The sequence below is a fragment of the Epinephelus lanceolatus genome, chromosome 6, assembly GCF_041903045.1.
Source record: "Epinephelus lanceolatus isolate andai-2023 chromosome 6, ASM4190304v1, whole genome shotgun sequence".
In the NCBI taxonomy this organism is placed as follows: Eukaryota; Metazoa; Chordata; class Actinopteri; order Perciformes; family Serranidae; genus Epinephelus; species Epinephelus lanceolatus.
The window spans coordinates 10,975,747-10,997,121 of record NC_135739.1 but is presented as its reverse complement, the minus strand read 5'-3'; the positions used below and the strand labels follow the sequence as shown (position 1 = coordinate 10,997,121).

General features: G+C 41.1%; 1 protein-coding gene across 2 annotated transcripts in view; it reads right to left on the bottom strand.

Moving 5' to 3' along the window:
- LOC117253428 (uncharacterized) overlaps positions 1-21,375 on the bottom strand; it is a 110,474-nt gene that overhangs the window by 8,481 nt on the left and 80,618 nt on the right. For both annotated transcript variants that reach the window (XM_078168606.1, XM_033620862.2), the window contains one exon: positions 5,239-5,444. In XM_078168606.1, coding sequence (XP_078024732.1) covers positions 5,239-5,444 — 206 coding nt within the window. The remainder of the gene's footprint in view (positions 1-5,238; positions 5,445-21,375) is intronic.

Below are 21,375 nucleotides of genomic sequence, written 5' to 3'. Positions count from 1 at the left end.
AAGCCGTGTGTGATGTGAGACTCTACTCACCTCTGTCTGAGACCAGAGAGAAAAGAGTTTTTCAAAGTCTCTGTGTGTTCAGCTCTCAGTACGTCTGTAGCTTCTAACTGAATTTCTGTGATTTGGAGTTTAGTTTCTCTCCTGCGTCCTGTTTTTACTTTAGATATCTGCTTTATTTTATTGGGACTTAAAGGGGACTTTTATTTTTACGACTCTATAGATATTAAAATATGTTTATTACTGAATTAGTGAAACTTTAGGAGCTGCATTTCTTCAAGTCTAATAATACAACATATAGTACAAAAATCCACAGTTTTCAACATAGTGGCCGCACATGTCGTCTGTGCATGTTTTGGGGTTGTCTTGTTCAGTGTTTGGCTGAACTAAAAGACCCTCTAAGGATTTGGATGTTCAGTTTTTCTGGTAAGTACATTTATTTTTTATGGCTTTAAGCTTGGTTTTGCGAGTGAACATTAGCATTAGCATTGTCACAGTTAACCATAGCTGTAAATGCACTGTGCTTACCAAGCTAGCAGCTAGCGTTAGGGTTAGCTCCACTCTCAAATCCAAATATGGGGTGCATTCTGAATCGCATGCTTTTTCTTCAATCGGGACACACTACGTCCTCATAACGTTAAGCCCTGAACTTTAACCCTCTTACACATATATCCGTTACCATGGAGATAAACAAGCTGTTCAGCGAGCTTACCAGAGACGGAGGTCAACCTGGACAGCTTTTTTTTTATTTTCCAGTAAGTACTAACTGCATTCTAACATATAATATTCACAGTAGTAGAATTACACAGGCTACATAGCTCTCTTCATTATTAAATACTTCTATTCTTTTGTGGTTAGTTATAAAATATCTGAAATTAGAAACACTTATATCCATTGATTAATTTAAGGGCATCATACAGAATGTGGTGATAGAGACCACCAAAGATTCCCAAACAACATCTTTCATCAAATCTATCCAGAACTGATCCTTAATGACACATTTAGATAATTTGTTTTGTAGCAAACTAAACTAGTGTCTAAAGTGTTGTTGCCATGGCAACCAACAACAGATAACAGAGAGGCTCATTCACTGTGAGGATAACGAAATGCTTTGCCAATAAACTGGCATTACTGCATGTTACCATTTCATCAACACAACAAAAGGTCACTCTGAACTGTTCACTTGTTCATCTCTGTCTTGTTTCTGTTTCAGAGCCTACCAGGCCGTGTGGTGGGTGAGAGATTGGGGGGGGGGGGGGGGGGGGGGGGAGAGAGAGAGTTGCTCCTCATGAGGACTTCCACCCTCGGGGTGAAGAGTGACTGAGATGCACCCTGACAGGGGGCAGCAGGAGGCTGGCACATTCCAGGCAGCACAAGCACCATGGGGCACAGATATGTGAGGCCTACCAATCCTAATAAGGGCACCCACCAACCTTCCAGTTGTACCAGTGACACTGTAAGCATCAGTAAACAGAAAACCTGTTCAATGCAGTGGGATACCTCCAGTGTCATTGGTTCCATTTTACAGCTCCAGTGTGCAGGGTTAAGGGGATATACAGGCAGAAATTTAATATAATATATTATGTATGTAATGACCTAAAAATATGACATAGGGAGCTGGTCCTCATCTAAAGAGAGCACCATGTTGCACAGCCATGTTTCTACAGTAGCCCAGAATGGACAAACCCAACGCTGGCTCTAGATAGGGATATTTATGTTTTCTCAACATCCACCGGAATTAGCAGCCCCTCCAGACTGAGCCAAACAGCATTGGAAAAACACAGATTTTTAACATGAAATTGTTAATTCAGCGAATCTACAGGTTTAAATCAGCTGGCCTGTTTGTTTTGGAGAGGAGGAGATCTCTGTGGATAATTCAGCTCCTGGTAAAAAACCCCTCCTAAACTGAATAAATTCCAACCAGGAGTTCATGCTTGGCATATGACAGAAGTTTCAGCTGGTTGCAATCTGCAGTCCTCACTGCTGGATGCCACTAAATCCTGCACACTGCTCCTTTAAAGGGTAACTTTGGTATTTTCCAACCTATGTTTTTCTGTTTAAATGACTTAACAAAATTGGTCTAGAAATTGGTCCAGTGGTGAGTGAGATCGCAGCAGCTGGCATCCCCAATACAGGCTGCAATGTACACTGGGCACACTGTCACCGTCAGTGTACGTCCATTAAAAGTGCTTGTTTGTGCCACTGACAGGCTCAGACTGTTATCATGAGTTTCTGACAACATAAATGAAAGGATAACTACAGAGAAAGACCTTTTTTGATTTTTTTTATTTGAAACCAGAAACAGCCAAGTGATCTCCATCCCTAAACCAGTTATTATAGATTTGCATTTTTATTTAGTTTTTAATTTTTGTTTGTAATTCAGTTAATTTTGATTCCAGCGTGTGGCCCCTTTACTGCATGTCATCCCCTCTCTCTCTATCCCCACTTTAAACTTGGAATATCTTATCCAATAAAGCAAAAAAAAAAAAAAAATCATCTTTAAAAATGTTAATTTTCTCCCCTCCCTAACCTTTACCCATACCTAAAACTCCTTATTGTGTTGACAAATCTTACCACAAAGATATTCTGCATGCCTTTATTCTAATTACTTGCACTTCAGTTTTTTTCTTAAGTCTAGTTTTTATTTGTGTTTCAGTTAACAAAAATGTTTTTTCACACCTAGTTTTAGTTTTTAATCTATTTTCAGTTAGCTATAGTAAGCTTGTGCCAAACCCACCTGACTACATTTAAATAAACAGAATTGTTATCATCACAAACACACTTTATTTAAAGTTGACAGAAACAAAATAAAACTCATTAACACCATCTTGGTTTGTCTCTCCACTGTTCAATCACTAAGTCTGGTTGATTGAAATTAACCCTTAATTCAGTTAGATGTGAAAATAGACTGCCTGTATATATGCTTAAATTATTGTTTATTTAAATGGAGTCTGGTGGGTTTGGGGATTGCAGTTTTGGGGCTGTTTCTGGTTAAACAAAAAAGATCTTACACTTTAACAAAAAGGTCTATCTCTGTAGGGATCCTTTCCATAATGTTGTCACACACTTAGGATGCATTCACACTGGGGCTATTTGGTACGCTTTAAACAAACCCCAGTCCGCTTCCACAGATAGTTCAGTTCATTAGGAGTGGTGTGAACGCTCATTCGAACTCTGGTGCGGACCAAACGGGCGAACCCTGGTCCGCTTAATAACTGGGGGTCTCGGTTCACTTGCAAGTGAACCCTGGTGTGGTTCGCTTACAGTGGGAAATGTAAACTGACCATCCAGCAAACCAAAGAGCAGAAGTGACGTAGAGCACAGTGCATTTTTGCTAGAAAAAAACCTGTGAGAAGCAGAGGTAAAAAAAAAAAAAAAAAAAGAAAAACTTGTGAAAATGTCTCGTGGTCAGTCGTGGAGTAGTGAGGAGGTGCAGACGCTTATTGATATATGGTCAGACGAATATATATCACAGTTGCTGGCTGCCGACTGAAGGGGATGGATTTCCATTTTTGGTCCTGGCCAATTGATGAGCCAGGTTTTCTTCTTCCTCATGCTTTTTTTCTTCCTGGTCAGTGGTCGTTTCGGGCAATACTACCCCCAAACGAGCAGCTGTTGTAACTGCGTGACGTTGTCCAAGCGGTTTGGTCCGTTTTAAAAAGTGCAGTGTGAAAGTGAACCGAACCAAATGAAGGTGTGAAATTTTTCGGCATTCCCCGCCCAATCAAACTGAGTCCCCCAGACTGAATGTGCCCTTAGAATAACAATCTGAGCCTGTCAGTGGAAAAAAACAAACTTCTAGTGTATGTACACTGATGGTAAAAATGTGTCCTGAGTGGTTACACTGCAGCCTGTTCAATTGCTGCAACCTTCTCGTTCCAAACTGGACCAATTTTAAAAACTGCCGTTCTCATTTGTCACTTAGAAACAAAAACATGGGGAAATAGGGTAAAGATCTGAAAATACTAAACTTACTCTTAATGACATAACGTACAGTACCTTCAATCTGAGGAACGCTTGAATTGGATTAATTTCAGGCTTTGAAGCTTCAAAAACAACATAAAAACTGTAATGGAGTTATTCTGAGTGATTCATGCACATTAGCAAAGTGTTAGTATTTTAACAGTATAATTGTTAGCATGACAACATATTTGAACCCCTTTCAACTTCAAACAACGAGCAAATACCTGCAGCCGAGATCTGCCAAGAACGCAGCTCGTCTGAAAGCTGCTGAATGTGTTGTAAACAAACCAATTTCCTGTCATAAAATTACAGCTCATTACTAGCGTGGATAAGGGCTTCAACAACATAATGATGCAGAAGCACATTACCAGTGCAACCATATTTATTAATTACCAGTTCACCAGCCACATTCCTCGCAAAGGCACTTAATGGGGGGAAAAAGTTACGAGCCTTGTTGAGTTAATTACAAACAGCCTCTTATTTAAGTTAAGACAAATACTGGAGGAAGGACAGATGTAGAACACAAAGTTTTAATTTTGCTACTGGCACGAACAGCAGTTGAGAGTGATCGGAGAGTTACATCACTTCTACTACTCCCTTCACAATTTACAAGGAATTTTATTAAGCAGGGGAGCTCGTGGAAATCCCAGCATTCAGTCGATTAAGGCGAGTCAATATGTCACATTATTTTTAAACACACTAGTCGGACGTAATTCCAAGTAATCCAGTAGATATTCTTCAGCCTGACTGAGACACCGCTTTAGGCAATTACAGATTACATAACCTGTATTTGTAATCTGATTACAGTATCGGCCATATGTTGCTTTCTAATCACAGAGTAGATATTGTTTATGCCAGGAATCTAATGCATTATTTACAAGCTCAATGTTGATAAAAACAGACTGCTCATTTACTAATGGTTTACAGTACCGCAGGCATCATTCCAATTAGCAATATCAAAATGGGAAAGAAGCATAAGTGAAAACAAGAGAGGTGGGGGCGTGCTGGGGGTCGGACAACAGCTTGTTTTCAGAGATGATTATTTGGATGACACCGATGCTCACTGCGTCTTATTTTGAAACTCGCATAAAAGTGAAATGTTACTTAAAAATATTGTTTGTATTTGGCAGATGAAAACACGGAGAACACAACCAGAGAGGAAAGAGCGTCATCATCATTTTAATCATTAATGTTCTGACTGTGTTTGTCACCTTATATGAAGTTCACACCAAGTTTAAAAAGTACAGATATGAGGCTCAATGAATATTAAAAACTTACTTGATGAGCAGGATTTCCGTCAGCAGGCCAAAAGAGGCGGCCGCCACTTTAAAGGTGCTGGGAGGAGGAGGGTCGGTGAAGGCGGTCATCATGCAGTAAACAGCATAAGGTACCAGAGCCAGCAGAACCAACGCAGTGATCGACACAAGCCACGTTTGCCACTGAAAGCTCACCGACCGCCACGGAGAACTCCTCTGGAGCTGGTACTGGACAAGAGAGAAGACAGCAGGTCTCATGACATCACAGTCACACTGTATCGTCTGATCACTGAAAAATCTTAACTGTCATCAGTATAGTTTCAGTTTTAGAAGGTCATGCCTTATGGACACTCCAGAGTTACAAAAACACCCAAAAGATTTCATGTTCTATGTTTCAGGTGATCACTTTAACCCTTTGAACTCTGTCTTAGAGTATGTTTAAATGCTTCATATCCCTAAAATCTGTACAACCTCAGCTAAAAGGTTATGTAAGTCAATAAACAATTAATGATAATTCAGAACAGTATTGAAATTGTGTCATAAAAACAAAAATCGGACTTATTCTTTCATCAGATTGTACGGAATAAAACCACAAAAATTAATGATCTGAAAGATATTTAAATGCAAAAACATAAATTAAATGTTTCTTAACACACCATACCAATATTTGAACTATGTATATTATTTTATTTTTGAGAATAATTTCCCCTTCGGCTATTAAAGGGTAATTGGGGGGAAATCTGCTGTAATTATGACGAAATACTACATTTGCACTGCATGTAAGGTAAAGTAACCAAAGATAATTACATGATGAGAGGGAGGACAGACACCTTAGCTTTCTGCTGCAAAAACAATGAACATTTTAGCCATTATGGTTTTTCTATTACATCAATATAGATCCAGGATTATAGAAACAGTGACCTCCCGCAGTCATTACAGGAAAATATTGGTGTAATTACATTAAAATACCACATTTGGTAAAGTAACATATGACCGTGAGATGATGACTGGGAAGACAGAAGCCTCAGCTTTCTGCTGTAATAAGAATGAATGCTTCATCTATTATGGTTCTTAATTTAGATCTATTTAAACAGAATCATGCAAATAAAGATCTCCTGAGGTCTGTTTTTAAAGGTTTAACCCAAACCATCATCTTTCCCTTACCATAACGAGGTGCTTTTTGTGCCTAAACCTAACCAAACCTTAACCACAGCATTATCACACCATAAAACAGCAAGACAAGAATATTTTGATGTGGCTTGCAAGAGTTTTGCAAATCCAGGGTTTCTATCTAGCCACGAACATTTAGATATAAAAATGCCCCAAAAACTGTAGAGGTTAAGGACATGGCTCTATGGTTGGCATTGTCAGTCAGTCTGCCACTTTGGTCCGGACCAAAATATCTCAACTACTACTGGATGGATTGATATGAAATCGTGTACCGACAACTATAGCCCTTTATGGATGAACTTTAAAGTGGACCCCCCCCTCCCCCCAAATTGCCATTTTCCTCAGAGCCGAGCGCAGTCATGATACCATCTGCCATTTCCATGACTGCAAACAACCTACACTGATACTCTTTGGTCACTGGGAAAAGCTACAGATAGCCACCAGGAAGAACAAAAGTGCTATCCACTTTCTGTTTCAGCTGCACATTAGTTGATATACTTCCGTAGTGCAATAATCGTTTTCCTGGGAGATCATACCCTGTGACCGACAGAACTGCATAGCAAAGCGAGGCTTATTCACCTAGTTCTTAGCCCGTATGATACCCTCTGTAAATTATGGGCATGATTTCCGGCACTGATCTGGAACTGGTGTTTCCAGTAATAAATGTTAGCTAATGGTACGCTAATCCTCTTGCCTAGAAGGATTTAGAGAGACTGGGAGATAAAACATGTAGAACATACCACCTCTTATATCTCCAACTGGATAAAATCAGAAATAAGGTGAATGGGAACCAATAAACGCTGATGGTGTCAATGCTGTATGGCCGTTACATTGTAAAATCAACATTTACTTCATAATAACTTAAAGCAAAAACTACTTCAACTTTAAAAACCTGACTGGTTCCCCCATTAATTCACTTTGGTTTCTGACCGAACACCTTCAAAACTAATGATAATCCCATAAGCCCAAACTTGACTCTATCTTAAGTGCTAATTGCCAAATATTAAGATGCTAACATGCTAAACTAAGATGGGAACCCTGTACGCATCACTGTTGCAGCGGAGGTTGTGGCTTGGTAGCTAGCTTGGTATGCAGAAAAATGACTTAATCATTGTTGATCACACTTAAAAAGCTCTGATTGCTTGACTCTCTCTCCAACCAGCTGAAATAGACATAGATGGGACGCAACCTGACCTATTTCAGTTGCTAAACAAATCGGAGATATCTGCAGCTGTTCAGAGGTCTGGAACCAGACTACGCCGACTCTTAGTCTTGTTAACATCTTTACAAAGTGTGAAAAGATTTGGCCTAATTAATGTCGAACTTACAGGCAGAACACAGTGGGCTTAGATTGGTGTTCTGAACAAATAAAGAATGCTTCATGTGGACCAAATTCATATTTTAGTCATTAAATGATTTTGTCTAAGGCCAGAGTTCTGCCCCTTGAACATTCCCAGTACAAGTTGTCTGTGGCGGCCTGCTCTGTTTGACACAAACTAGTGTAGTGGCCACTGGGTTTTAAATTGTGTAGCGTGTTTCCAGCTTAATACAATCAATATATACTGAGATAAAGCTGCAACAAATACAACAGGACACGATTTTGCCCATATAGAAATCCTGGTAAGTGTAGTAGGTCCCCATAATGGAGAGTAAACAAACACCTATTGTTGAAATAACTCAACAATCCAACCTCACACCTGTTCTGTACATCCAGTCCTTTCTAACATCTGGCTTTGCACTTCAAAAACAGAAATAAAACAAAGAAAACACTCACACAGGCACATACATAAAAACACTGAAGCATGCATGCAGTCATCAAGCCAGCATGCAAACATCGCCTTAAATCCTCGCCAAATATCGCCTTGCTCTGGAGACAAACCAAACTGCTTGAACAGCGTTTGATTAGTGTCTGGAATTCATCTGCAAATGCACACTTGCCTTGTCCTCTTTCATGGCTGCTATTCATTAATTAGATTCTTTGTGCAACTGAGCTATCCTCAATGTTTAAGGTTACATCAGGCCCCAGTAAGTGGCTGCCTGATAACAGAATGCATCCATCTTCATTACTCAGCCCTTTCTGTCGAGGCTTGCTCCTCCACAAGTGAGCTATGTCAGTAGGTTCTAAGGAACTGATACATTTTACTGCATTCAGATCCTGAACTTTTACCTCCTTTGATTTTAGTAGCTCTGATTAAATTACTGGGTTGTGGTTTCCTCTCATATCGGGTTCTTCTGTGGTGATTTTTCCTTCTCGCGGTGGAACAGTGGTGCAGCCAAATGAAAACCAAACACCTCCTTGTGTTTTCAGATTATAGCCTCTCTTAATAAATGCACAGTAAGGACCGTGAGATAAACATTACAGCCAAGGAATTTGTAAATCCTGTGTTAGCGTCTCATTCAAGGGAAAAACTCTGCATCTGAAATGTGTTTGGGAACGAGGAGAAAGAATGGGGGGAAGGGGCGTTCACGAAAAGAAGCAATTAACACTGACAAACAACACAAATTAAAGATATTGGAGACAGCTTGTGGTGAGATAAGATGCAGGGCTTTCCACAAGGACGTGGAGGAGCAAGACAGTGAGAAAAACTTTGGCATAAAAGCCCAGTTTATGTGACCTCTCATACATTCTGATGACAATCATAAACACTGATCTTAATTATTACATATTTTAATGCCTACCCGATGGTAAACATGTTGTGAATGTGTGTAAAGCACAATTAGGCCCTCACAGTCTGTAAAAAGCCTATCCCAGCTGACATTGGGCGAGAGGCAGGGTACACCCTGGACAGGTCGCCAGACTATCACAGAACTGACACATAGAGACAGACAATCATTCACACTCACATTCACACTTACGGCCAACTTAGAGTTACCAGTTAACCTGCGTGTCTTTGGACTGTGGGAGGAAGCTGGAGTACCTGGAGAAAACCCACGCTGACACGGGGAGAACATGCAAACTCAAAACAGAAGGGCTCCCACACCATTTTTAAAGGGGAGACTTTTTATACAAACTTCCATTAAAAAAAAAAAAAGGTTTCAAGTTTCAGTTATAGTAATAAAACGTCACATTTATGTGTCAAGGCCAGAAGCAGTTAGGATTAGGACAAAGAGTCACAGTTAGGGCCAGTTCTAACGGACCTCAGATATTTACTGAGATATTATACATTTACAAGAAAAATGGACCACCAGAAAGTTGTAGGAGTGACACAGTCCATATAGGGAGTAAGACGTAGTGGGTGAATGGGTCAAGCAAAGGACTTTCACACAGGAGACAGATTTGAGTCCTGTGTGAGTCAGTGTTGGCGTATCTATCTTTAAAAAGTGCAAGAATATTGTCCGTAGACATATAATCTAGGGATGCACCGAAATGAAAATTTGTGGCCGAAGCCGAAGCCGAATAATATTAAACGCTTGGCCGAATACCGAATACCGAATATTGTTGTTTAGTTTTTCATTAGTTTTTGCAGATGAACCCCCTCCAGATTAGTGTTGTCACGGTACCAAAATTGGGACCCACTGTACGATACCAATGAAAATATCATGGTTCTGAGTAGTATCAGGATACCACAGCGAAAATGAGGCAGATGTACCTTTTGTCATTTATAAAAAGATAAATCACTTTTCTATAATACATCAATGATATTTCAATGGAATAAATTACTTATTAACTTATTCATACTTCAAAAACAGCATCAATCAGTGATGAACATAGGGGGGATCAAAATAAAATAAATAAATAAAATAAAAATCAACCAGCCACCCTCCTCCCCTGACAGTCCCTTCATAAGTAACGAACAGTCCCTGAAGTGTGGTGAGGTTTGTGGGCCGTGAACGGCTCGTTTCTCCTCTGAAACATCACATACCTGTGTTCGGCTGGCTCGGCTGTTCAGGTACTTCTGGGCAGTCATGACGCCAAGAAGAGGATATTATTGGAGCCGACTTCTCCGTCGCCCGGTAAGCCGATGGCCGCCGTAATTGACAGGAATGCATTACTGTCTGTGTCTGTGACCCCCGTTCAACCCACAATCGGTGAGAATGGCCTTTCGTTTCTGCTGGTGGTTGAAATCTGTAGGCTGCTCGCACAGCGTGCTGAATGATTTAAGCCTATTTTGCTCGCTCAAAACTATTTTTAGTCGCAAATGCGAGTGCCGTGACGGGCGGATCGCCACACTGCCGACATTTTACTCGGCCCATCACGGCACGCTGTTTGATTGCGTTATCAAAACACGCCGCTATTATTCGGCCTTGCTTTTAACTTATTCCACCGAATACCGAATGTGTGTTTTTTTGCAATATTCGGCCGAATATATTCAGTTACCAAATATTCGGTGCATCCCTAATATAATCATATACATGTAATTATTTACTTTTGAATCTAAAAAGGCACCACACTGTTATTCTGGCAGAGTGCTGGACAATGTTAAGCTCTGCTCATTCCACCCTGTCCTACTGGATCCACTGGGTTTGAGCCGGTGTCGCCCACAACCCAGTAAACTGTTTGTTCTTTTTCAAATGAAACCATTTTAAACATTCTGTATCTGGACTTTTAACATTGCACTTGACAGGCTAAAGCTGTATCCCAGGTTCACAGTCAGGTCATTACATTTATATCTATTTCAATTCATTTGGAAGGTGGCGACTAATAATTCAGGATTGATTAAATTTGAAATTCTATCTAATTATTTATTAAATTAAACATATATAAATCAAAAGCTGATGTTGAATTTATGAATCTTGTTGCATTTGGTTTCATAATGCACAACAGTTTCTTCTGTGTGCAGGCCATTAGAGAGAAAAAAGATGTAAGCTTATTCCATCCTTTCTGCCAGAGAAAACCCAGACATTCAGATAAATGTCTTCACAAAACCAAAACACGTGTTTTCAATCTTGGAGGGAATAAGAATAGACTCGACTCCCAAGGTAACAACGGAGCGAATGTGTTGCCACACAGTGAAGGCTTTCTTTTGTGTTTTAGGCAGGGACAACACGCGCTATTAAAAACTGAACTAAATGTGGTGGTCAGTGTTTAAGCAATAACACATACTTTGGTGAAAATGGTGAAAAGGCGAATTTAAATGAAGCTGTTAGCGTCACATCCATCAGTGGAACATCAGCCTTTAGTCATATCAAGGCCAAGCCAGTTTGAATCGGGTTAAAAGCAGCTCAATATGGTCATTGTATTCCCTCGGCAAAATGAAATATCTGTGAAGACGCTGAGTAAAGTAACAATAAGGAGACGGACCATCACATCTGTCTTGTCTCTGCGTGGAATGTAAGCAAGGTTTTAGTATTTTGGAGGCTGGTGGGTCAGAGGAAAAGGAGACACAACAGTCCATCTATTCCTTGAAGAATAAACATGATATGTATCACACCACTGGCAGGTCCCTTTTTGGTGAGAAACACCGAATTACATTCCCTCTACACCTAATCTTAAATTCAAATAACACACAGTAATCCAAACATCAGAGTGAGAAGCTATGTCTTAACCACTGGTTAAAAATCACAGTGTGTTAATTACATCCTGATGTTTTATGACTGTGACCTTTAAACACTATACCGATCAATCAATACAGGACGGAAGCAGCCTATTGGGAATATTTAGATCCACAGATTCTGAAAGTAGGGCACTATTTATCCAAACACAATCATTATTAATAGCCGGACAGTCAACCCAAATACATTTTCTGCATATTTTCCACATTACACCCCCCCTCCCTCCAGAAGGTATAGCCACAACACACTGTCCAGCATGGAGATAATTAATTAAGCAGAGCTGTCACACTGCTACAGCAAAGGGGACGAAAGGCACAAATACATTATTATCCTTATAAAGTCACGGTCACACATGTTTGACCTGCAATTTAAATATCTCTCAGATATAATATCAAACACTAATAACATAAAGGTCTTCTCAGATGTAAAGCTCAGAGTGAAACAAACCAGTACAGAGGGGAAAAACATGATACAGCACAGTCAGAGAAATGCCTGTATTATTTTTAATTTCACCCTCTTTTGGTACTGTCGCTCTGCCTGTCAAGCTTTGAATTTAAAGACAACATGTATACAGTTTACACTGAAAACACTAGGGCTGCCCCCGACTAAGAATTTTCCTAGTTGACCAATAGTCGTCATTTAGTCGACTAGTCGCCCGTGTGAGAAAGAATAGTATCAGTAACATTGTTAACACTGTGCTACATTACAGAGAAATACAAAACCATACTAATGAACCTTCATTAATATAGGCCTATATTTTATCTACAAGTGCACGTCACACACTGAGCGAGCCGCCTGTTAATGACACTGTGGGCTAATGGGCATGTAGCTACTTCCATGTTTCAGATGATACGTCATGTTTGTAGTCGACCAATGAAGATGAGTTTACATATCACCTTGGGTTCGTCCTTCACCTTCTCAGAATGATCCCACACTTTGGATTTCCTGCCCGACATGTTATTAACTAGCCTGTGGAATAACCACAGGTATCAGCCCTGGAAATTAACCTGCAACTAAGCGACCAATGAAATCTTGCCTAACGTTTGGTTGACTATTAGGGGGCAGAGATTGTGCAATAGTGCCACTATTTAGTCCCTTCTTTATACCACCTTTGCTTTTTTATACAGAACCAAAAAACAGTGGCATCATTTGGCCCCAGTTTGTATTTTTAAGGCCCTGAGACACCAAGCCAACGGTTAGCTGTTTGTCAACAGTGGTCCTTCAGTGAGAATCTGTCACACTAGTCTGTTCAGTGTGTCCTGCACCGTTACCCCTCATCGACTATGGTCTGATGATAATTTAGCTTTTTAATAGCTTTTCTAAACTTGTTTGCATTCATGTACAGATATCTGTTACAGAGTGTCATGACTCATATAGCATCTCAACTTGCTAATCAGACTGTAAACAATGACTGGCAGATGACAGATGAAGTCTTGGACCTGGATTTTTGCTGTTGGGAGAAGTTTGCCTTCAGGGCTTTAAGCCAGAAAACTCTGAAGTTTTATGAAAAAGTTCATGGTTTGGGTTCAAATTAAAATATTTCTTCCAGAAAGGTCTCTCTGACAGAAAACCCTGAAGGCTGACTTATCCCATGTGCTGTTTTATGTGTGTTAGTAGAGTCAGTTTAAAGTGAACTTTACTGCACTTATTATTTATGTGTTGTTTTATCTTGTATGGCCAAAAGTAAAAGAGAAAGGGGGTGGCAGCTTCTTCTGTGACAGACTGTGTTAATCAGATGATATCGTCTGATATCAACTGCAGGCCCCCGAATCGCATCAAATCAAAATCATATCCTGGCAGACTTTGTAACATCGGAAAATATCGTATTGTTGTCCAAAGCATCGATATGATGTGGTATTGTGATGAAACTGGTGATTTACACCCTGTATAGCCACTGGGTTCTGAGGTTGGCCAATAGTTCCAGTTCCACCTTCAGATACCAACACAACGTGAAATCTGTGCATGTTTCATGATTGAGGATCAATGATAGTGTTGTGTCCTGTGTGGTTTAGGAGTTTGGGATGATTACTGTAGATGCCTTCAGCTACCATATATAACTGCTGCACCAGAGATCTGGATATGTTTTCCTAAACTCAGTACTTAGTTACCTTTAACTGGCTGTTATCAGTGTATAGACAAACTTTAGTTAGATCTCCTAATTTCAGCTGCAACACAAATTAACTGTGTAACGTGGAAATGCCAAGCTGCTCCAGAGACAGTCTCCCGTGTACATGCTGCTTGTTTGCTAACAACAGGGATGAACTTCTACTTAGCAGGACCAGACTAGAAAGTCCATTAACTTATTGAGATTAAAAGCCTGATGCCTTCCCTCCCACCCGACCCTCTGTGGCCCCCTTCCCCCGGCCGGCATCACACCTCCAAAGGAGAAAGGTGATTGATGAGAGCCATCAGGCGGCTTGGAATCTCTTCTCTCATTAGACTCCTTATGCATCTAAGCTGTTTCAACACACACTGGGAGAGCAGGGCAGGGGGAAGGGAGTGAGGAGATGTTCATCCTCTGACTTTTTAGAAGATAAGTACTCACACTAAAATATTTACCTTGTACATTAATCTCTGGGAAATTAATTTGCCATTATACTTTCTCCTTGAAAAAAAGAGACTTTTTTTTTTAAAACAGAGTAGTGTGGTTTCCACTCCCTACTCTTCATGCTCACTGAGCTTTCTCCCTTTTGACTCACTCATGGGACTGCTTGGAAATTAATGTCCCTGAGGGAGCGGTGTTTGGACAGTCAGGGTGGATCCTATCATCGACCACTGAGGCTCTCTTGAGGAGGGTTAGCTGGAGTGGTGTTAAGGAAAGAATGTTACATATGCAGATCTCTAATGCAGACATGCTCAATCACATTAATGCAAGTGCAGCACATTATTATGCACTAATTGCCAATGGATAGTAGCATTACTATAATGTGCTGCTGATTATATCACTGCAAACCAAGTGGGGTCTATTCTGTTTGGATAAATGCCCTCATTGTACCTGAGACAATAACCAAAATAAACAGAATCAATGCCCCCTGTGGAAACAACTTTTCCTGTGTTCACTTTTATTTTACACATTTCTCACACAACTTTTGTTGAATTAGACCAACAAAACTAAGCAGTTTAAATAAGGAAGAATCTAACATTTAATCTATGTAAAGAGTTTGGAGAGTGAAGTCTTTTGGGCCTTTTCAAAACCTAAAAACAAGAGCAAAAGTGAAGGGAAACGATTAAACTATCTTTATCTGCTTTATAGTAGCTGCAGACGTTAGCATGTCTGGCTAAGAAGTTTACTACCCACAGTAGGAACCAGACCAAATGTTACTTACAAGGCCAAGAGTTAGCACAGCATTAGCATATCTTAAAGGGATAGTGCACCCAAAAATGAAAATTCAGCCATTATCTACTCACCCATATGCCGATGGAGGCCCTGGTGAAGTTTTAGAGTCCTCACATCCCTTGCAGAGATCGGCGGGGGGAGCAGCTAGCACACCTAATGGCACACGGCGCCTCAGACTAACGTCCAAGAACACAAAATTGAATCCACAAAGTATCTCCATACTGCTCATCCGTAGTGATCCAAGTGTCCTGAAGCCCCGACATAAAAAGCTGTTTCGAAAAATGTCATATGAACTCTGTTTTTAGCCTCACTGTAGCCTGTAGCTCTGACTGCTTCTCCGCGCTCACGTGTGCGCGCTCAGGGTGAACGGTGATGCACGGTCTCTGAAGAGCAGCAGTCTCGTCAGTACTGATGTCCAGATTCTCAAGTGCAGGCATCGCCAATTTCCAGTCTGAGCAACAAAGACTTTCCTCATCCGTTGGCATTGCTTTGCATTTGAAATAACTACACCACCAGGTTTCCAGTGCTCGACTCGGCTCGGTATTCAGCGACTGGCTGGCTGAGGGTTAGGCTCATGAGCTGTGGCGGCTACCTCGTCCAGTAGCCTGAGTTCCGTCCATATACTCGGGCTCAAACAAATACAGCTCAACAAAGAAATGCTGTTCCTCCTCAATTTCAAAGTCTTCAGACATGTTGGGCTGTCCTTTGCTAAAAGACCTTAGTGCAAATAATCTTTTAGCTACTGTGGTTACTGCTGTCTCCCCCTGCGGTGCACGTGTCACGTGATGTAAACATGGGTAAGCAAAGCTCATGCTTTCGCTGGTCTCACGCAAGCACGCGCACGTCAGCGCGGAGCACAGAGAAGCAGTCAGAGCTACAGGCTACAGTCGGGCTAAAAACAGTTCATATGACGTTTTTTGAAACAACTTTTTATGTCGGGGCTTCAGGACACTTGGATCACTATGGATGAGCAGTAAGGAGATACTTTGTGGATTCAATTTTGTGTTCTTGGACGTTAGTCTAGGGTGCCGTGTGCCATTAGGTGTGCTAGCCGCTCCCCCCGCCAATCTCCGCAAGGGATGTGAGGACTCTGAAACTTCACCAGGGCCTCCATCGGCATATGGGTGAGTAGATAATGGCTGAATTTTCATTTTTGGGTGCACTATCCCTTTAAGGCCCGGAAGACCAAACCAACATTGAAGAACTAGTGGTGACAAAGGCCAGCTGTTGCATCATGTTGCCTGTGTCTTAGCTATTGACTACAGCCAATGGCCAACCAGCAAGTATGTTCTGCGCCGATGTGAAAGGAAATAGCTCTCCATAGCAGCTGTAGTCTTTATTTGTCATTCAAAAAGGGAAACCAAACGACCACCAGGATGGATTCAAGATGCTAGTTAGCAAGTTAGGACACTAACAACACAATCCAATGTTAGTTTTATTGTGCGCTAGGAAACAGTAACACAAACAATTACAAACCGCTTCTGCTAAAAGGCTTAACGGCTAAAAAATGATCCTACCCAATAAAACATGTTTGTTCCGATCTCACGCCCTCTTGACTAAAGCCTTTTGTTTGCTTTCCTCACTTCGTCTCGAGCTGAACTGCCAATCAGAGTGATTTCTCTTATAGACGAGCTCCAACATCTCAGACGCTGATTTGGCCAAAAACAGCCGACAAGGGCCGACCAATGCCAATGGCACAGGACACACCACAAAAACTGGGGTAGATACTCACCAAAGGCCCAATATTTAGTGATGCTCAACCGTTGGCTTGGAAAGTCAAGGCCCAAAGGGAGCATATCTATGTTTCCAGGCTCCATTTCCTTTTAACATGACACATTAAGACGTCTGAAAGGGCTTTTTGTTCTCAGCAATGTTGTTTATTTTCTATATGAAATATTCAGAGTTTTTTTCTTTGGGTGTTTAAATCAGTTACTAACAGCTTACAGCCTGCTGATGTTATAAAACCTTGTCTATAAATTGACTTTAGACCACAGACTGTAAAATAATGGACATAGCTACCGTGATGTCACCCATTGTTTGTGGACTCCTGTTTTGAATCTTCAAATTTGGCTCTTTGCCATTGCCAAAGTGTTTTTTTGGAGAGAGAAAATGACCATATTTGGGCAAGAGGATGGAGCTGTGGAGGAATGAGGGGTGGACCTCCTGGTACAGTTTTCATGAATGTTGAAATCAGAGGCCAAACTTGTTTTTGTACCAGGCTGTAAACATGTTTATTTCTGTTGTAAAGTTGGACATTTAACATGGGGGTCTTTGGGGACTGTCTCACTCTTGGAGCCAGCCTCAAGTGGCCATTAAGGGAACTGCAGTTTTGTGGCACTTCTGTTTTAGCCTCATTTTTCAGCCCGAGGTTGTTGCTTGCTTTAGACGTTGATATATCTAAAGCTGCTAAACAGATTTTTACCATTGTGACTGCATTTGAAACGACCATCTGCCTTCATGCCTTTGCAATTTGGAACTACAATGACATCCCTTACCAATCTCTGACAGTGTTTGTTTATATCAAGAGAAATTTATAATTATTTGTAAATCACTTAAATCCAAAGGAAGACGGATGGAAAGTGTGTTTTGTGTGTTATATTAAGGGAACATAGAGCTGGGGAGCATGAGGCTGACCCTTATATGTAATATTTTTTTATGGGGAGAGTGTTCTCAAAACGACTCATGGAGCTCACATTAGCTTAATTAGCTAGCTAGTTAAAATCTACCAGTGACAATTGTCAGCCTCACAGATTGAAGGCCTGTGAGCAGAAATGAGCAGCCTGCTTCTGTCTACCTCTGCCTATCTCAAATATTAGACAGAATTCAGAGTGGCAAATCTGCGCCTGTTATCTTTGTAAACTGCATTTGTGTGAGAAAGGAAAGCTTGACAAGCGCACCGACTGAAACTTGGCTGAAACCTCGACTGTGGCTGCGTGCGTCTTTGTGGGGAAGTGTAAGACAGTGTGAGAGGATGTGCGTGAGTGGGAAAGACACAGAATGCATTGTGTGAAACAGTTTGTGTGTCAGAGAGAGAGAAAGAAAGAGGGTGAGCTTGTCTGTGAAGGGTGGGGTTTTGGTCATCTGCCATCGGATAAGATATCCTGACAAGGCAATCAGAGAGAAACAAATTCTGCAGCCACACGGGTTCAACTCTCTCGTTCTTCACCCTGATGAGCTTTTGAAAAATGGAGTGCAGTTGAAATTGGTTTTGTATGAGAGGCTTCAGATCTGTCTCTTGTCAGGATTATTGCCACCTGTCTTCATTGGCTGCAAAGGTCTGTTAATTAATCTGCCTCTCCTTCTTAGTGGCCGGAGAGGACAGGGTGAACAGAGTCTTCCCTCCTCAGCAGCGGCGTGTCAGAGGTACCATTCCCGACAAATACACGTCTAATTTAGGATACGACCGCCGTGATGTTAAGCAACATCCCTAATCAGTATCATTAAAACACTACTTCATGTCCTTCCTTTCTAATTTTATGAGTGAAGCTATTTAATTGGATATTTAATCTAATTTAGTTAATGAAAGTCCTGGGAAATTTTCTTTGAGGGACAGTGATATCTCTTGTGATCAATGAAGCTGCAAATAAAGCTCTTCAGGGATCCTCTCCTGACTGATTAGTGCAGAATTTTAATAAATGCACTTGCAAAAATGACTATTTGCTAAAATATATGCATATTCTATAGGAAGATGATCCCTGCTTAAACATGTCAGCTGCTATCAGTAGATGTAGGAGCACCAGCATGCGATCCAGCATTGATTAATTGGACATGGATAGATTAATATGCATCTGGATACTGATGCCAAGCTCATCAGAGTAAAAGTGTTATTACACAACCATCAGCTGCGATGCTGTAAACGAGCAGAGGAGTGGAAAGGGATTTACTGGGCCAGGTTACTGCAAGACCGGAGGCAGGAAATAAAGCAGCTCAACGGACTTCTTTCTTCTGTTGCATGAGGACCGATCAAAATCCCACAGGAACTTGTCACTGGCATCGGCCCTGCAAAGTGTCAGATTGATCAAGTGTTAGCTGGGCTTGTCTGCTGCTGAGTGTCTGCACCTGTGCATTCCTCTAAGTGTTGAGATCCCAGTGATTCTCCGAGTGAAGTTTGAACTTGGCCTGCTGTTTGCGGCTCAGGCGTACCCAGACTTGCCTGGCTGAGAGCGGCTTGTATTGTACACACACTCCTGTCACTCTCCGCTGTTCGTTTGGAATGTAAACCAACAGTGTCACACCAGTGTGATATGCTGGGGCTGCATGTTTTTGTTGCGGTGCAGGTGCAGTTTGGGGTGCAGCACTGAAGTGCCAAGTTACAGCGTGCATGCAAAAGAACACTTGGATTTAAATGCATGCACATTAAAGTTTTTCCTTCCTTTGCAAGTCTGAACAAAGAAAATAATCTGATAATGTTCATTACATATTTCCCCTCTGAATGCATGCCACAGTATCCTTAATCAACAGCACTTTTACATATGTTTGATTAAAGCAAAAATGAGCTGTTGTTCCTCCAAGGACGTCTTTTCATGTGAAGAATACTTTTTCATTTAGCAGATGCTTATATGCAGAACAGTGTTGTTGCCGCCCACAGGTATAATCAACCAGAAAATTAATAATCATCCTGCAGGACTACAATAAATCATTACGCTTTGGACAATTAATAATGGAGGCGAAGCTTGGGATGTCTGATTACAATAGTTACGATGCATATCATCAAGATTTAAATCTAACATTTCACAATGGAATTTCAGACACCAGTGCACATTACTGATGTTTAAATTTGGCATTAGGGCGGGTCACGGGGGTTGAGGGATGGTGCGTGTCTCCATCTACAACTCCAACCAAACTGCTATTACGAAACTTACAGTGCAGTACTTTCTGTAGCTATAAATTTACATTTGCTGCACGGTTAGAAAAAGCTGGACGAGTGATAAAAAGAAAAAGTAGAAATACGGTGTTTTATGGAGTGTTTCAATCAACACATTCTCTAAGTATAAGCACATAATGTTTGGATACCAGAATGTAGAGTCAGAACGTTGTCCTTTTGTCTTTCTACTTGTCAAGTCAATCTGAAGAGTGGTTTTACTAAGGGTGCAAATCAGCAGTTTCATCACAATACGATATCACAAAGTCTGCCATGACACGATTTTGGTTTGATTCGATTCGATTCGATTCGATTCAGGGGCCTGCAATCGATATGAGACGATATCATCCATCCATTTAACCCAATCTGTTTCAGAAGAAGCTGCCACCACCAATGCAGACTTTGCAACGTGATCTGATGCTGAGGTAAAGCTGCTGTTTCTCTCCTCCACTGACCATTCACGCATCGTGACTAGTAGGTTTTCCAGAGGTGGGGTTCAGACGTCAAGTGTTTTTTGAACAGTTGGGATTTGATTATTGGTTGACTGTGGGTGTTAACTGTGAGAAACATGAATGAACACTTGGGCAGGTGGGCGGTGATGTGATTCTGACACTGGTCGCTACAAACTTAATTCAGATTTTCAGGAAGCATATAAGGAGGTTAACACCACTCGCACAGTTTTAATGGAGATACGTAATCACTGCCCAAGTGGTACAGATACTAACTAGAGTAGTACACTTAGTAGATTGAAGATCTCCCCAAGGAGGCTGCATTCTGGTGCTGACGCAGCAGTCAGAGCTGATCGCGGCCACTTTAGACAACTTTGCAAGCAGCCCAACTGTGCCTGGTGGAATTGTCCCTCCTGGCTCCCTTACAGTCAAGATGGTGTAGATAACATAAATGGGGACTAATTCGTTTCCTGTCATGCCTAACTTTAGTGGATAATACCATATCAGGTATGGAATTAATCTGCAGATGCTCGGGTTCAAAATGAGTCCAAACTCTCTCATGGATGTAAGTGTTTGAGCCATGATGAAGGCCAAAATGTGGCCTGCAACAGACTTTGGGGCATCTTTTTTTAACCAAGCCTATTTCCAGCAAACCAGCGGCCCCTACTAAATGGAGTCAGCAGCCAATGATGGTACAAAACTGTCAATAAAACTGATTTTCAATCATTTTGAATCACCCCAACCACAAGAGATCATTTTGGATACATTCATAAATAAACACACAAAATATGACTGGTCTAGTAGTATGTGAGAACAGCAGCTGACAGACAGATACACAAACGCATACAC